General features: G+C 53.4%; 5 protein-coding genes across 5 annotated transcripts; 3 read left to right on the forward strand and 2 right to left on the reverse strand.

Moving 5' to 3' along the window:
• Positions 1-2,680: 2,680 nt before the first annotated feature.
• Positions 2,681-4,111, forward strand: J4E93_005983 (uncharacterized protein; the record flags this gene model as incomplete). Its single annotated transcript, XM_049343901.1, has 1 exon — positions 2,681-4,111. One exon carries the CDS (start codon positions 2,681-2,683, stop codon positions 4,109-4,111), a length of 1,431 nt encoding a protein of 476 aa, XP_049199134.1.
• Positions 4,112-4,323: 212 nt separating this feature from the next.
• Positions 4,324-7,242, reverse strand: J4E93_005984 (uncharacterized protein; the record flags this gene model as incomplete). The annotated part of the gene is made up of 6 exons (XM_049343902.1): positions 4,324-4,778; positions 4,827-4,981; positions 5,044-5,136; positions 5,193-5,991; positions 6,040-6,313; positions 6,361-7,242. The coding sequence occupies 6 exons, from the start codon at positions 7,240-7,242 to the stop codon at positions 4,324-4,326; spliced, it is 2,658 nt and encodes an 885-aa protein (XP_049199135.1).
• A 1,664-nt stretch (positions 7,243-8,906) lies between these two features.
• J4E93_005985 (uncharacterized protein) lies at positions 8,907-9,909 on the reverse strand (the record flags this gene model as incomplete). The annotated part of the gene is made up of 7 exons (XM_049343903.1): positions 8,907-9,177; positions 9,226-9,299; positions 9,347-9,492; positions 9,541-9,569; positions 9,619-9,657; positions 9,712-9,737; positions 9,784-9,909. The coding sequence occupies 7 exons, from the start codon at positions 9,907-9,909 to the stop codon at positions 8,907-8,909; spliced, it is 711 nt and encodes a 236-aa protein (XP_049199136.1).
• A 343-nt stretch (positions 9,910-10,252) lies between these two features.
• Positions 10,253-12,235, forward strand: GUF1 (Translation factor guf1 mitochondrial; the record flags this gene model as incomplete). Its single annotated transcript, XM_049343904.1, has 1 exon — positions 10,253-12,235. The coding sequence occupies one exon, from the start codon at positions 10,253-10,255 to the stop codon at positions 12,233-12,235; it is 1,983 nt and encodes a 660-aa protein (XP_049199137.1).
• A 1,277-nt stretch (positions 12,236-13,512) lies between these two features.
• Positions 13,513-16,093, forward strand: J4E93_005987 (uncharacterized protein; the record flags this gene model as incomplete). Its single annotated transcript, XM_049343905.1, has 4 exons — positions 13,513-13,606; positions 13,688-13,876; positions 13,939-14,827; positions 14,881-16,093. 4 exons carry the CDS (start codon positions 13,513-13,515, stop codon positions 16,091-16,093), a joined length of 2,385 nt encoding a protein of 794 aa, XP_049199138.1.
• Between the last annotated feature and the right edge of the window lie 1,356 nt (positions 16,094-17,449).

Consider the following 17,449-nt stretch of genomic DNA (forward strand, 5'->3'; position numbering starts at 1 on the left):
CTGTGTCTGCATATGAAGCGTTCCCAACAGTCGAATTGAGCGAAAGTGCCGATATGTCCGTAGAATGGCAGATTCATGTTCGTTGTCTCCAGGATCTGAAGCAGTCGCCCCAGGTTATGGATGTGTTTACGATATTCGGCTTGCTGGTATGTCGACTGAGTCTTGTAGAAGTCGAAGGTTGCAACCACTACGCCTTGTCGACGACCATGGATTGATATCGCATGATCCCCCACCATGAAAATACGTATGTTTCCTAGATTTTGGCGATCCTTGTTGTCTGCAACTCCACCAGGCGTGGCAAGAACCCGTGTCCGGTCAATAGCATCAAGATCGCAATGTTTGCTTGTGGCGAATGGACACGAGCTCTTGTCACCGCTGGTTACGTGATTAGAGCGAATGAGTCGTTCGATATCCCCCCATTTGTTTTCTCGGTGTTCATTGGGCGTCCAATCAGGCACCCAAGACGGCTGCCCCTTCATATTGTTCATTGCAGCGATCAAGACTAGATGTGGTGACCCTGTTATCTGCACAAGAAGCCGAGAGAACGAAAAGTAGATCGCTTCCTTGGATTCTCCATAATCTACCTGGGGAAGAGGGTGCCGGGTGCGACGTTGCAAGATAGCCCAAAGGCCAAAAGCCATGTCTTTGGATGCTGTAGCATCTCGAGTGTAAACACCGTCAATGAGATCGTTCACATTGGTTCGGCGTTCTCCATTGCGGTACAAAACGCGCGGGGATGACAATAAGACCAGACGTACCATCATTACGAGAATGATGAAGACGGCTGTTAATGAAACGGCCAGAATGACTTTGCGCTCGTGAGGATCGGACCCAAGGAAGGCGGACCAGAGCAGGAAAACGAGTAATAAACCAAGGAAGCAGAAAGTCGTTCGATCGGTTAGGCGGTGAAGTCGGCACATGCGTCTCGAGAATTCTGCATAGACTTCCAAAGAGGAGTCGCCCGCAGGACCTGAAGTTGTGCACTCCGGATTCATGTCTTGCCTACTCATAGCAACTCTCTTCCAAGGGCACATATACGACCCGAGACGAGGGCTCGCAGTAGCCAAAAAGACCAGACTGATTGCGAATCTGTCCCAGCAGATATGAGTACTGCCGCAAACTATGATCGGGTTGGAAGCGAGAAGGATTTCTTGGTAGGTCCAGAGTCTGCTAATCCAAGTCCGCTGTAGCAGATCCAGAAGGTCCTCTTCGGTTGCGTATTTTGATTCTCTGTTGAACAATCGCAGGATGTGAGGACTCAGCGGGCCTCGCCATGTTCCGACTGAATCTTCACAAGTCAGCGTAGATACGAGTTCGATGTTACAACACTCACCATGAAACACGAAAGGGTGCCATGTCAAGCTCCAACGTGCTATAGTAGCAGAACAGGCTGCGAGAATTGGGCGCCCATAATCAGCTTTAGGGGTTTTGGTATCACCGCCCTCCGCCTGGAAGTAGTCCAAGAAGCCAGCGGTCTTCATATATTTGAGTGCGCGATCACTTTTCTCGTTGCCTTCGCCGAGCCACACGTACACCGTTGCTGCTCGCGAATATATGTCTCCCATCAGCGGAATCTGGTGTTCCTTTTCCTTCCTGTTCTTCTGGTCGATGCAGATCGCATCGATCCATATTGTGAAAGCTTCAAGTCGCGTGCGTAGGTGCTGTAACGCTGAATAGCCATTGACAGAAACGACGATATCCACGCCGTTGCATGTAATGGTTCGGGTATCCTTCGGTGAGCCCCAAACGTAGGAGATGGCGGTAAAGTCGAGAGAGGTCTCTAGATCCACGATACGGAGACGGCCGACTACAGCGGCTTTTTCAGTCGATGCTCCATCGACATCGAGAACGCGTATGCACTTTGAGGTTGGAGGTATAGGTAAAGAATGGTATGGCTCTGCGGCGGAGTCATCGGCCATGACAATTGATGACTACCTAGGTATTAACAAAAGCGCAACAAGCCTCGGGTTCCGCGAAAAGAATGTACGCAGCTGGAACATGCCTATGAACATTGTAGCCCAAACACATGCAGGGGAAGCCAAGAAACGTGGCTTGAACAGAACCGTATCGTCTGCACGGAGGGCTGTGTTGTTGGCTATTCCACTTTGGCCCCGGTTCACGATCCTACTGGGGTGGAGGTTGGGGCCGGGCGGCATGATTGTTTGGCTTTCGCAGATGCTGTCTCTCGAAGTAAGAGACCCCGCGATACCGTGGGTAGATTTGAGTAGGTACACATGGCCCCCAAGTCCATGGACGATTCCAGGGGCGTTGATGCAGGAAATGAAGACGGGGCTTGACCTTAGCTAGGTGCGCATATCCGAAGCGCTACCAGCCTACCAGCCACCCGCAGCCGCAGCCGCTCCATTCACCACCCGTGCAGCCTCGCCATACCGACAGCAAGGGATGACCGCGAGGAAACAGCCGTCGTGATATATTCCGAGTGTCGTGCCTGGCTCGGGCGGCTCATGCGACGTTCGTATCGATGCATCGTGTGTCCTGCGCAGTGCAGCGACATCTGCCGAAGAATGATCGACGCGGCTTCGCGATGACGTAATGTTCGCCTTGCACTGATTGATGATGGCAACACGCCCGTGAAGTGCGTTGCCGCGAGCGATATAACTCTTCTCGATCTCTAGAACAACAAGGAGGGGTGAAATTTTCGAGATCGTAATTCATCGCCATGTCCTCAAACACCTCGTCCACAGTCCCCCTCTGGATCGACAACAAGCCCATCCACACGCAAACCACCATCCCCGTGACCCAAGCCAGCACCTCCAAAACCATCCACCACGCCTCCTCCGCCTCCACCACCGAAGCAACCCAAGCGGCCGCATCCTCCTTCTCCGCCTTCAAATCTTGGCGTTCCACATCCCACACAACCCGTCGCAACCTCCTCCAAAGCGTAGCCACCTACTATGCCGACAATGCCTCTACGCTCATCGCCGCGCAAATCGCGGAAACCTCTTGCACAGAAGCCTGGGCGCGTACAAACGTAAACCTCTCCATTTCGTACCTCAACGAAATCGCCGCGCAGATAAGCAGCGTAACAGGCGTTATTCCCCCAACCGAGAAACCAAACACACAGGGTTTCGTGTTCAAAGAACCGATCGGACCAGTGTTGTGCATCGCGCCCTGGAATGCCGCACTCGTGTTGGCAACGAGGGGGATAGCAAGTGCAATCGCCGTAGGCTGCACCGTAGTTTTCAAAGCGAGTGAACTCTGCCCCCAAACCCACGGACTCATCACGCAAGCTTTCGCCGAGAGCGGGTGTCCAGATGGGGTATTGAACCAGGTGCAATGTCGACGGGAAGATGCGGCTGAGGTGACCGAGACGTTGATAGCACATGACGCGATTCGCAAGATTGAATTCATCGGCAGCGCGGAGGTGGGGAAGCGCATCATGGGGATCGCGGCGAAGTATCTCAAGCCGGTCTTGATGGAATTAGGCGGGAAGTGTCCGGCGATTGTGCTTGAAGATGCGGATTTGGAAGAGGCGGCGAAGCAGTGCGGGATGGGTGCTGTGCTGCATCATGGGCAGATTTGCTTTAGTACTGAGAGGATTATTGTGATGGAGGGGGTGGCGGATAGGTTTAAGACGTTGCTGGTGGAGGCTATGAAAGGAATGGAGGGGCCGGCTGGATCCGCGGTGTCGGAGGGTATTGCAAAGCATGCTGAGGACGTTATAAGGGATGCGCAGGAGAAGGGCGATGAGGTGCTTGTTGGTGGTGTTGAAGCTGCTTCGTCTGGGAGTGGGCTTGCGCTTAAACCTACGATCGTTGTCAATCCCTCGCCTTCATCTCGCATCCTCGACGAAGAGACGTTCGGCCCTTCCGCTTCGCTTTACGTCGTCTCTTCAGATGAAGAAGCTATCGCGTTGGCGAATCGCTCAGCCTATGGTCTCAACGCCACAGTTTGGACGCGCGATATGGCTCGGTTTATGAAGATGTCGCGAGAATTGGAATATGGTCAAGTTCATGCCAATAGCATCTCAGTCTATACGTCGCCGACTGGAAGCCAAGGTGGCGTTAAAGGCAGCGGGTTTGGGCGGCAGAACGGTCAGTGGGGACTAGACGAATTTGTCGTCGAGAAGTTTGTCACTTGGTGTGGGTGAAGTGGAAGGTCTTGACATTGCTCAAGAAGAGGCAACACATTCAGGAACACGGCAAGGTAAATTTAGTGTTTTATTGTTTCGGGTGATGACCACGTCGTACTATCATGTACGGAAAAGTCCAATACACCCCAAGTATTAGTACCAATAGGCAGATTATGATTTCCTTCCATCCTTCATTCTCAACCCAGAACATCGACAAACGCCAGTGGCCCTTACCAGGTAAAAGTCATCAACTGTGGGTTGAGTACAATTGGCAACAAAAAGTGGAAGACAACCACGGTGCCCATAGGCCAAACGGCAATGAGCTCCTTGATCCTCCAGTCCTCTTGCAGAGCAAAAGCCATGGTAATCATAACCGCAGTCATACCAATGCAGAACATGAAGCTCCACTTGAACTTCCTCAGCACCCTGCTGATGGCGACGAAGAAACTGACTTGCTCGGTTTCCTTGGAAGTGGAACCCCACTCAAGAGGCCAGCTGACGAAGTGTGCGAGGAGAGCTTGCGAGACGTGCAGAGAGATGCCGCCGAGGAAGATACTGAGGAGAGGGATCCATTTGATGTTTGTCCAGAGGCCGCCGAAAAAGGAACCCTCGCCGATGCGGTAGCGGAGGACGGCGAGAGCAATGTTACCGAGGACACTGAAGACGATGATGATGGCGAAGTAGACTGATGAGTGTTAGTGATGCGCGAGACGAACAACGACGTGATGCTTACCGCGGAAGGAGTTGATGTAGTAATGATCTAGCCATCCGTTGAAGAAACCGATCAAGAAGTAGTTGAGCACGGTAAGGGCCCACGAGCAGCCGAGAGCGTAGTAGGTACCGATGTAGGCCATGATGGTGACTTTAGAGGCGAGAGGCATGTTGGAACTAGTATTATTGAGTCAGTTGACGGACAGACAAGACGACACGGTCTCTGTAGATCTACTCACAAGATAAAGTTGCGGAAGAGCTTGGTGAAAGGACCGCGGGTGAACCAGTAGATCAAGGGGTTGAAGATGAGTTCGTTGCAGCCGTATGCATACCTAGAGAATGTGAGTTAGCAGTTGTAAAAGATGGACGTTGAAAAGGGCAAGCATACTTCTCCCAACGGGCAAGCTCATCGTATACGGTAAGCGATACACCCTCTTTGAAGCCGTCACCCTGGTATGAGGCCAATCGAATGATGTAGCCAGCACTCTGCAGCCGTAGACTCATATCGAAATCCTCAGACACCGTCTCCTCGGACCAAAACTTCTCGAACGTCTGTTCACGTTCTGTGACTTGGTAAGCCACCTTCTGAAGTGCCTCCCATCTTAGGATCGCGTTGTGGCCGACAAAAGGGGCGACGTCGCCACCAGCGACAGCAAATCGGATCATGGTGTAGATCATGTTGGTGAAGAAAGTGATGCCGTTTTCGAAGAAGCTGTTGGTGACGTTCATGACTCCGGAAGAGTACTGTAGGATGGCCACTTCCTGACCCTGGTGCATTTCGCTGACGGCCTCGAGCAGGCAGTCTTTAGGCACACGGGTGTCGGAATCGACAAGGAGAATGTGGTCGCCAATGCGGATGTTACCATCAGCCCAAGCCTCGCCCTGGTGCTCAGCCATGACGGATATCATGGCTTCGTGGTAGAGGTCGTCCTCTTCAACCTGGCTCCAGGTCTCTCCACGTTCATGTTGTGCCATGACCTCTTCAACTCTGCAACTGATTCTTAGAGCGTAGTTCATGTTGGATGCCTTCTTGAATTTTCCGGGGCGAATAAACGGCTTCACTTCGTACTCGCTCAGCCTTGGGCGCTCGCCCTTGGGATCGTGGATTGGGCGCGCTACCCAGCCAATACCATGCTCGTCGTAGTACAACTGGCGCTCCAGGGCTTCCTCGGCTCCGAGAACTTGCACTAGGAAATGTCAGTGTGGCTTACATTACGCACTGGCGCAGCACTTACTTCCATCGTCGTTGACGAAGATATTGGCACTTCCTCCCTGAAGCTCGTAGGTAGAGATGGCTTCCTTGAGCGACCGAATGGTGGGCTCAATGACAGTGCGTAAACCCTCCTTGTAAACGGGCATCTGGATGGTTACATGTGGGAGCGGGCCGCCAAAGTGATCACGGTTGAGGCGCCTGGGGGCTTTGCCGGAGTAGTAACGGCTGTTTTCTTTCATCTGATCGGTAGGGCCAATGATTTGGGCGAAGTTACCAACCAGAGCTTGGAAGAAGAACTAGTAAAGTCAGAAGCGAAATCACAGAGTGCAGACATATAGCTTACCAATGATAGCCAGACTTGCGCGGGCAAGCAAATGAGGAAGAGCAGACGAAGCCAGTGCTTTGGGGCTTGGAACTCTTCGATCGCGATCTGCCTATACCCCGACCCGATAGCTACCGTTAGGAGAAGAATGGACATTCCGCAGTAGGCAGCTTGCCACATCTTCATGTCTCGGGCCTCCTCCTTATTGGCTTCTCGAGAATCACGCGAGTCGTCGTAATCTTCCATATCGTGTGCGGGGTTCTTGCCTGACTTCTCCAACTCCAGATCCTGCGCGTCATAGCCGTATTCAGCTCCACACGTCGTCCTCATCATACAATTGATGATGAACTCGGCGCGTTCGAGCGTCAACTTCGGATCATCCTGCCACACTACTAGCATGCCTCGTGAGGCGATGAAAGCAGCGGACTGACCCCTCTGGCAGTGTGGCAAAGCTTCAAAATCGGGAACGACTTGCAAGCGAAGGCCGCTCTGGATTTGCACATACTGCTCCGAAGTTCGCTCAAGAAGGTACTCGATGACCCTGGTCTTGATGGTCATGGCGCACTGCAAAGTATTAGTGACAAGGCCGTACGGGTGTTTGGCGATTGTTAAACTTACTCGGACGTTCAACTCGGTAACAGCTTCAATGAGACCCGTGCCGTCGGTACGGAGCGCTTCGGGGGCGCAGGAATAGATTCCCTTGGACTTCTTCATGAAGACACCTTCACCAGGTGATCCAAAGGTCCATACCCGCTCCTCCTGCTTGGTGTGAAGCCAGTTGGCCAGCATCTCGGCCTTGACATCGCGAACAGCATCTGTGCGCACGGTACTGTTGCTGCTGTCGATACTGCCGTGGACGCTGCCAGACGCACCGGAACGAGCGCTACTTGGGCCAAGCTGCATAGGTGTGAAGCTAGCCGGTGACTCGTCGCCAGCTCGGGGTGTTGGCGCCAGAGGATTTTGGGGGGGTAGTTCCTCGCTCCCAGGAGCGTCGTTATGCGGTCGAGAGACAGCGTCCCCTTTTCTGAAAATGTTGGTTAACCTCATTTCTGCGTCTTCTCATATGATGCCAGGGGGAGAACGTTTGTGCGATGTGTGTTTGAACGACGAAGAACAAAGGTGCACACGGATGTTAGGTAACGACTGAGAAGAGGGTAACACCAAGCGGGCAGCGAGGAGATGAGATACCCAGCCCGATATCCAAGAAATGCACACTTTTTCGAGGAATTGTACGTGCGGTGGGTGGAGTACCCACACTGCTATAAGCGATTACCAGCAGCCACAACTGCACGAGTTCAGTATGCAAACAGTGTAGTGTGGCGATAGGCAATTGGTACTGGCGCGCCTAACCTGTATTGAAGTTGTCCTGGGTGAGCCATGCAGGATAAGGTGGACTCGGAGCTTCATGGTGCCACGGAACCCCAGATAAACGTAGACTCGTTGGGTCGTGGTGGGAATCGCGTCTGTGCTCTGTTACATGAGCGCTACCGAATGCTCTTTCTTCCCTCCACAACCAGTAGATACAACACTCGGACATGTAACGAGGTTGCTTATGGAGATAAGGTGCGCCATCATCAGTGACATTGGAACCGTACCGACTTGAGAGTATTTGTAGCTTTGGGGTCTTTCTAGCCAATGGCTCGGCAGTGTGTACAAGTGCCAGATACCCCTAAGCGCCGTGAACATGTCAAAACTGCCTGGTAGATCGTTTAAGAAAGACGCGACAGCGTTTTTGTGTGTGTGAGATGACGCGATGCCGAACATAGCTTGTGGGTAACGATACGCGAACGAGAGGTTCGCGCATCCAAAAGAAAATTCCGATCTTCTTACGTGAAGTATGGTCTTTGGGGGGCCAGGCATCCTTTGTCTTGCCACTGAGGTGGGGCGCCTATAGTTTAACAGCGGGCGTATCTTGCGCGCTTTCGGCCACGCGCATCGAGAAAATTGTAAAGCCTGTCATCGCTACGCAACAATAGCGTCTTATTACCAAGATTACCGCAGACCTAGACGATTAGACAAAGTAAGGTTGGCAAGATCAACGGTTCTTTAGCGAGGACCCACGCTTGACGAATCCGCGTCGCTGCGTTCGCATTGCCGACGATGTCGCACCACCGATACAAGCATGGACCGAAAGAGAACGAAAAGAGATTGTGTACGAGCCTGTAAAGCCACAGCAACCACAAGATCACCGCCCCGCCGCAAAGATTGCGGCCGGTCCAGCAGCGCCAGAAGAGCTCTCCAGGGCTGCCCAGGTGGGCTTTGACCCAAACACGTGACCGTTATCGGATACCCGTGGACGTATACTGCTGGAGAAATTGGAACACAGTTACACGATTTTCATTGGTGTGTGAACTCCGTCGCGTAGAAGACTTTGGAAAATGCCGCAAATTTAGTCATCGAATCCTGGAATATGGTGCGACCCACGTACTCCATGCGCCTGGACGAAAAGTCGACAAGATGGAAATTTGGAAAGCAAATGGGATGTTTAGGATCTCAAACACGGCGGATTTTAGTCGGCAAGTCTAGAGAATTAGTATATCGCTTCCACAAGCAGTCCATGAAGTCACTCACCTGTAGCTCACTAGAGTGTCCACACGATGGTTGCTTGTGCTGAAGCTGCGCAGCTGCACCTTCTCCCCATTCTTGATCTCCTTGGCGTCACTGTCACCCCACTCGAGAGGCACTTCAGAGTCGGCGTCGGCATAGACAAGAACGTTGAAGGTGCAGTTTCCGTCCAGCATGGGTAAGAAAGTCACGGAGGCAGTGATCTGCCTGAAGACAGACTGAATCTCGGCCTGGATTTCAGCTTCGGTCTTGTCTTCTGATGCCTCGCTGGCACTGGGAGTTGTCAGCATGTGTTCAAAATGGCTGGCCTTTCTCGCTCACTCTGGGACGGAATTCTCTTGGTCTGCCGTCTTCTTGGAAGATTTCGCCTTGGCGCTCTTTCCGTAGATTTGGACCTGGTTGATGTCAGATACTGGGGTTTGGTATAGTTTATGTGACTTACGTCGAATTGCCAGCGTTCAACATGCTCTCCAGTCTCTTTGCTCGTGATGACGACGACAAGCTTTGAGATCTTGCCCCCGTACATCCACTCCTTCAGCTGGCCCATGATCTTCTTGATGTAGGCCTTGACCTGGTCATCGGCGGTTACTAGAAAGGTTAGGATGCAGCTGATGGTAGCGCTAGCAGGCTACGTACCCATCATAGTCAGCCCATATTTCTTCACGCTGCATCTCGTTAACGACTGATTGGTGTAACGATGTAGAACAAGCTTACGCGGTGAAGTCCTCGGCTGGGTACACGCCTCTTTGGAACCTGGGCAGAGTCAGTCACCGAGATAGTGGGCTACAAGTAGCTCTTTCTACTCACAGGATGGTGTTCACAGAATACTCAAACTAATCGGGTAAGCGTGGGATGCGATGCTTGGCCTGGCCGACTTACAAACTCATTGACGACTTTGGAAGAGCCCTTGAGCGCAAGCTTGTGCACCTTGGAGGAATCGCTCTTTGAAGACTTGGATTCGCCTTTTGAAGATTTGGACTTGGAAGAGGTCTTGGGCTGAGACATTGCGGTAATAGCGCTTGGTGAAGGTTGGCGGTGTGTTGTTTACGGGGTTTGTTGATAAGGTAACTGCGACCAGCGTGACTTGGCGGAACAGGAAGCAACGAGACAGTACAACGAGACAGTTCAAAGAGGGCGCAATCGACGACCGAGTGTCTCCGAAGATCAGAGTTAGGCCTAGTATGCTTGCGGGGTATTGGAGTTGGCGGATGGGAGAGGTCTGGTAGTGGGTCTGGGTGCAGATGCAGGAACCGCCCGTCGCCGATAAGATAAGATCGATCAAAAAAGTCGTCGACACCACCGCCCGAGCGACGAGCAGGCAGGCACGGATCCGACCTCATGCCCACTCATGCGATCATGCGTGCGAACTGCGAGCAGCCTCCTGCACGGCTGGCGGACGCCCTCGGCCCGCTGCAATGGCTTCCCGCGCACCTCACGCCTGCTTGAGCGCCTGCCGCCCCTCGCCAGAAGCTATGCGCAGGCCTTCCGCCCCCAGTCTGAGCTCGAGAAGCGCATCGCCGACATCCCCATCGACCGATACCGCAATTTCTGCATCGTCGCCCACGTCGACCATGGCAAGTCGACCCTCTCGGACCGCCTGCTGGAGATCACGGGCACCATCCAGCCCGGCGGCCAGAAGCAGTTCCTCGACAAGCTCGACGTGGAGAGGGAGCGCGGTATCACCGTCAAGGCACAGACATGCAGCATGATATACAACCACGAGGGACAGGACTACCTGCTGCATCTGGTGGACACGCCCGGCCACGTCGACTTCAGGGCCGAGGTGTCGCGGAGTTATGCCAGCTGTGGAGGGGCCCTGCTGCTCGTGGACGCCAGCCAGGGCGTGCAGGCGCAGACAGTCGCCAACTTCTACCTCGCCTTCGCCCAGGGTCTCACGCTGGTACCCGTGCTGAACAAGGTCGACCTCCCCCACGCCGACTCGCCGCGGGTGCTTGAGCAGATGCACGAGACCTTCGAGCTCGACCCCAAAGACGCCGTACTCGTCTCAGCCAAGACCGGCCTCAACGTCGCTGCCCTCCTTCCTACCGTCGTCGACAAGATACCCGCCCCAGTCGGCGATCTGAAGAAGCCTCTCCGCATGCTCCTCGTCGATTCGTGGTACGATGTATACAAGGGCGTCATCCTGCTGGTGCGCATATTCGATGGGCAGGTGCGGCCTGGGGACACCATACGCTCCTTCGCGACTAAGCTGAAGTACATCGTGGGCGAGGTCGGCATCATGTACCCCGATCAGACGCCGCAGACGGTGCTCAAGGCTGGCCAGGTGGGCTACATCTACTTCAACCCTGGCATGAAGCGCTCGCAAGAGGCCAAGGTTGGCGACACCTACACCACCATCGGATCTGAGAAGCTTGTAGAGCCCTATCCAGGCTTCGAGGAGCCCAAAAGCATGGTCTTCGTCTCCGCCTTCCCCACAGACCAGGACCTCCACGAGCATCTCGAAGACAGCATCCAGCAAATCATCCTCAACGACCGCAGCGTTACATTGCAGAAGGAGTCGTCCGATGCTTTGGGGGCTGGCTGGCGCTTAGGCTTCTTGGGCACACTGCATTGCTCCGTCTTCGAGGACCGCTTGCGTCAGGAACACGGTGCCAACATCATCATTACACCGCCCTCAGTACCCTTCAAAGTCATTTGGAAAGACGGCACCGAGTCCATCATCACCAACCCCAATGAGTTCCCAGATCAGGACCAAGCGCACTTCAGAGTGCAGGAAGTCCATGAGCCATACGTATCTGCGACCATTACAATGCCGGACGAATACCTTGGTGAGGTCATCAAGCTTTGCGAGGCCAATCGCGGCGAGCAGAAAGAGCTTACTTTCTTTACTGCCACCCAAGTCATCCTGAAGTATGACATTCCCCTGTCGCATCTTGTAGACGACTTCTTCGGCAAACTCAAAGGCTCCACCAAAGGTTACGCCTCTCTTGACTACGAAGATGCAGGCTTCCGCAGGTCCTCCATCATCAAGCTCAACCTACTTGTCAACGGCTCCCCAGTCGATGCCGTGTCACGCGTCCTGCACACATCGCAAGTTGATAGGGTGGGCCGCATATGGGTCGAAAAGTTCAAGGAGCATGTCGAGCGACAAATGTTTGAGGTCATCATACAGGCTGCAGCCGGCAGGAGAATCGTGGCGCGAGCTACCATCAAGCCGTACCGCAAGGATGTCCTCGCCAAGCTCCATGCTAGTGATCTCAGCAGACGGCGCAAGCTCCTTGAGAAGCAGAAAGAAGGCAGGAAGAAGCTGCGGTCGGTAGGAAGTGTCGTTATCGAGCAGGAAGCGTTCCAGAAGTTCTTGGCCAAATAGAAAAATCAATAATCTTATCCGCTCTTCGTTGCGTACCCCAGCGCTAAACCACCGGTAACACATGGCAGAACTCGCCGTTGGCCAAGCCCGTCCGCTCGTTCGTTAGGACGGCATGTCCGATTATTCTCAACCATGTGCATAAGTCGCGATAGTACAGTACCAGGCATGCATCGCCATTCAGCGCTTTGACATTCCGTCTGCAACAGGCCCCGATTCTCCCTCCCGTTCCCCTATCAGCCTGGGAAGCGTTGATTCGCTGGTCACCCCATCCGATACCACCCAACAATAGCAACAATGCAACGGTTCATCGCGCTCAGCCGTTTCGGCTAGTAACGAGTCATCTCGATTCCGAACAACTGGTGGTCTGCGAAGTCCGTGCAGTGTCTCAACGTGCTCGATCTTTCAGCTGATCGGCGCTAACAGGTCAATGACATCAGCCAGTCATCGAGATCGTGCGTGTCGGCCTTTTCTAAGAACCACTCGGCTTGCGTTACAGCTCGCGTACCTGACAGCAACGATCTCTAGTGCGGCTTGGATCTGTGGCTAAGCCATCTCCAGCTTGGTGTCGCGATACTCGACCGTGGGCTGCATAATGCTTCGGACGGTACGCTTGGGGAAGTGCGCCGACATGACGTTTGCCAGAGGGCCAACTTTTCTACGCGTCGAAACCGAAAGACACATTGGCAAGGCGTCAACAGCCTTTATTCAAGTATAATCAAACCTACGAAGCGAACCTTCTCAGATTCAGCTGATACTGGGATATTTACACTTCGAGTGACAGGTCGTGGGCTGTATCTTGATGTCTAGCGGCATGTAGCGCATCTCGACAACGCTCGCTAATCTCTGCAGAGCCTAGCCGACCATGTTGACATCAAGGATGCCATGAACGTCCGAACGGCACGCTTGCGACGATCCTGCGGGCATGACGTTAGGCTGATGGCCAGACCAGGACGCCTGGACGGGCGGGCAACATGGGCAAATCTCAAATCTAAGAGACGTGCCGCTGCGGGCTGCAATACCTGCGTTGGTATGAGCTTGGGTTGTTCCTCGCACTCGACAGCCCGCAGGACGGTCTTTTCAACCTTCTGCTTCCCTGCGTGACTTGTCGAGGCTTCATCAAGATGGCGAGATTCTTGGGCCTCAGAGGTCGCAGTCTAGCGAGCGCCATCAGCATCACGTGTGGGCTTTGCTTTTTGTGAGTTACCCCATCCGTGTGTGTCGCGTAGATTATTCAAGGACTAATCGGTCAAAGATGTTTCGGCTATGCCCAGGGTGTTATGGGCGGTCTCTTGACTGTCCAGCAGTTCTTGGACAAATTCCCTCAGGTTGACATTGTCAACCAGAGTTCGTTCCACAATGCGTGGGTCACAGGTACGCCAAACCGATATTCATGCACGCATCAATGCCTGAGCGTGGTACTGGAACATGCAGGGTCCTGACTGACATCAATAGGTCTTACGGTCGGAACATGGCATCTTGGCTGTATCGTCTCAGCCATCGCGACAATCTTCGTTGGTGACCTGCTTGGACGTCGGCGCACACTCATCCTCGGTCTTACCTTTTGGGTGATTGGCGAAATCATTCAGACGTCTTCCTACAGCTTTCCGCAGTTCATTGTCGGTCGCGCGATCGCTGGTTTCGGTAAGCTCTCTTTCTCTTTGTAGGATACACCTTCGAACACGAAGACTGACTTTGCAACATAGGCAATGGCTTCACGACCTCCACAGCCCCCGCATACCAGGCAGAATGCGTCAAGTCGCATCGCAAAGGAACCATTCTGATGATCAGCGCAGGAGCGTTTGTCTCCGCTGGTATCGCGCTCTCGTACTGGTTCGTCTTCGGCTTCGCATACCTCACCAGTTCCTCGGCATCATGGCGCGTCCCTATCGCTCTACAGATCATGTTCGCGCTCCCCGCCATCGCAATGCTCTTCGTACTTCCCGAATCGCCGCGATGGCTCATCCTTACTGGACGCGAACAAGAGGCGCTCACTGTGCTCGCGGCGCTGAACGATGATGAGCCTGACAGCTTCGAGACGAAAGACGAGTTCTTACAAATCAAGGACGCCATCTTGATCATGGCACAGGGATCGAGCGCAGGCCTATTCTCCAACAGGGAGCGCAGAGGTTTCCACCGTGTTGTGTTGGCATACTTCGTGCAAGTCTTCCAACAGGGCACTGGTATCAACCTGGTCTTGCAGTATCTCTCGTGGATCTTCTTGACACGCATGTCCTTCGAAGGATGGCTAGCCCGTCTCCTGGCATCCTGCTCAGCGACGGTCTACTTCCTTGCCTCGTTCATCGTTGTTGTCGGTATTGATCGCTTCTGGGGCCGCCGCTCGCTCATGATGTTCGGTGCTTCGGGCATGTCAGTATGCATGGTTCTCATTACCATATTGCAGTATCTGTGGTCTGAGCGCAACATACAGGCTGGAAGGATCGCCAGCACTGTGTTCTTGTTCATCTTCTCTGTCTTCTTCGCTATCGGATGGCAGGGTATGGCTTGGTTGTATCAGGTCGAAATTGTGCCACTTCGGATTCGTGGGCCTGCTAACGGTCTTTCGACAAGTGCCAACTGGTTGCTCAACTTTGTGTAAGTCACAATCCGGGTCCATCGCATTAGCTGCGCGACTAACATTGAAACAGTATCGTCTTCATCACCCCGATCGCATTCCAGCGCATTTCCTATCGTACATGGATCATCTTCGCCGTCACAAACTTCGCCATCATCCCCTTGGTCTACTTCTTCTACCCTGAAACCGCCTTCCGCTCGCTTGAGGAGGTCGATGTCATCTTCCAGCTTGCACACGATGCGCCCGGTAACCCCTGGCTCACCGCTGTTGGCTTTTCCCAAAGCGAGCCCCTCTGGTTCGGAAAGAAGGATCCCGAGAAACGGCTCAACTTCAACTATGGAAACAGCTCGTGGCACAAGAGACTCGTCGAAAGCGTCCTCAGTCGTGACAGTGGCAGTGGAAGCAACACGAACAGCGGCAACACCGAGAAGCGACCCTGGAGTAACGGCGAAAGCCCAGACTCTGGCGAGACAGCCGCGCCTACCATCCCTCGTGGGCGAAAGAGATCAGAAGAGTCGCCCGTAGACCCTCGCCTGCACCTTTCCCCACCATTAAGCCCAGCGACAACCATGACGACAACTATCACCAGCACTAATCGCCCACGACGCAAGCTCCAGAAGCGCAATAGCAGCACCAGCAGCATGGCGAGTCACGCGAGCCGCTCCCAACCACCACCACCCGTCTTCGGTCTCTACAACCGTTCTGCGGAAACGCATCAACCAACCATGCCACACCACCGCCACACACGCAGCACCTCAACAGACTCCCTCCACTCCGTACGCCCAGAATGGTGGACAGAAGATCTTGCACCCGCACCCGTACCCACACGCAGCAGATCATCAAGCAGACCAGGTAGCGCAATAGAGGCAATGGAGACCCGCGGCCGCCCAGCATCTCGCATGTCCACAAGAAGTATATCAAACAACGCGCTCAACCGCTTCCTGAACGCCGATCTACTCGCTCAACAACAACAGCAGCAGCAACGGCAACAACCTCGAAGAGCGGCATCTCATTCGTCGCTTCATGAACAATTTGCCGACCATGGCTTTGAACCCATTGTTGGTAGGGATAGCGTCGACTACCCCGGAATGCTTGGCGGTGAAGAGCGCGGCAGAGGAAGAAGCGGTGTTGTGAGGACGGAGAGCGATAGGGAGACGTATCTCCCTGATGGTGTGTATGAGGTTGTTGAGGGTAGAGTGAGGCAGCTTAGTGCTGGGCCTGTCAGACCGGATAGCGTGGGAAGTTCGAGGAGGTACTCGGCTAGGGACGCTGGGTACGCGAGATAAGAGATGATCTGCCAACCTGCTACAATTCTCTCGGTTTGTCTCGTGGCGCGAGTCCACGACTAATTTCTTTTGTAAACTTCGGCTAGTAGTTGTTGAAACACGCCTTGTAATACATACATACAACTTTATCGTGTAATCATAAATGGAAACATGTAATATGCACTATCACTTGCAGAGTGTACTATACTGGTGGAAAGGTGTGAATTTCATTTACTTCGTTATGTTTGTGTACTCGTGACTTCTTCATCAACAGGAGGTTTTTGACCTTGATTTGAGATAACAATACTTTGAAGAGGGTTGAACGAGTGTGGTGAAAAGTCAGTTGGGGGAAAGGGTAAGTATGCTAGGATACCTGATGTTTGCACAAATTCTTCATCATCGGTGCCGAAATCATGAGCGCGCGGGTTTTGCGACTGAGCGGTTTCTACGGAAGGATGGTGCTCGTGTGGTTCAAGGCCAGCCATGCTTACACAGACTGGACTTTCATTCGAAGCGCATTCCGATAGCGTAGGCACTGGTCGCAGTTCTTCTGTACGAAGCCTTGAGCATTGCACGTCGTGCAGTCGGGTCCGCGATGACTATCCTCGAGTCAGCAATCTCGACTGTCATTATCCCTCTTGATTGAGAGTGCATGCATGGACTATACCCTTGGGGGCGCCCTTTACATAGCGGACAGGTGGACGTAACCACGGCTTGAGGATGGTCTGAAAAGCACGACGGCGGGCTCAGGCTAGCCGTTGAGATCTGATTGGGGCTGTATGGCATTGTAGTTGACATCGTAGAGTGCGACGAGTGTTTAAATATTCTGCGAGAAGTTGTTCGAAGTAGTAGTGAGATGCAAAGTTGAGCCTGCAGAGTTTGATGAAGCAGATCGATGCAGCGAAACGACCATTGAAACGAGGCATCGTGACTTAACGTCTGTTATATACGGTTGCAATGAGATCATATCTGCTTCGATGCCGTGTCGACAATGTGCATGCTTACTACTCGTCATAGTCTTTGGCGAATATTGCAACGGCCTGTCGCGCTGGCACTCGCGTGACGTTCCAGGAAACTAGATAAGAGAAGCTGCGTAACTATCGTCAAAGCGAATGGTTGTTGGGAGTGTGAGACGCTGTAGTCGTCATTTCTAGGGTTGCACTCACCGGCCTTGGAGAGAGCCCGGTCTATCGTGATCGTGATGAAAAAGTGCCAGGGGTGAGCCAGTAGACACGCGTCGGATAGCAGGCTCTTGTTCCACCAATCATACTCGTGCCTTGGACGCGTCTGGGGTAACCATCATTGCGTTGTAACAACAGCCTCGACCCAAGGTAAGGTTGGACCCAAACCGGTGAATGCAAGTTCGTTCATCTGCCG

The sequence above is a fragment of the Alternaria ventricosa genome (genome assembly GCF_023758065.1).
Source record: "Alternaria ventricosa strain BMP 2768 chromosome Unknown scaffold_9, whole genome shotgun sequence".
NCBI classification, from domain to species: domain Eukaryota; kingdom Fungi; phylum Ascomycota; class Dothideomycetes; order Pleosporales; family Pleosporaceae; genus Alternaria; species Alternaria ventricosa.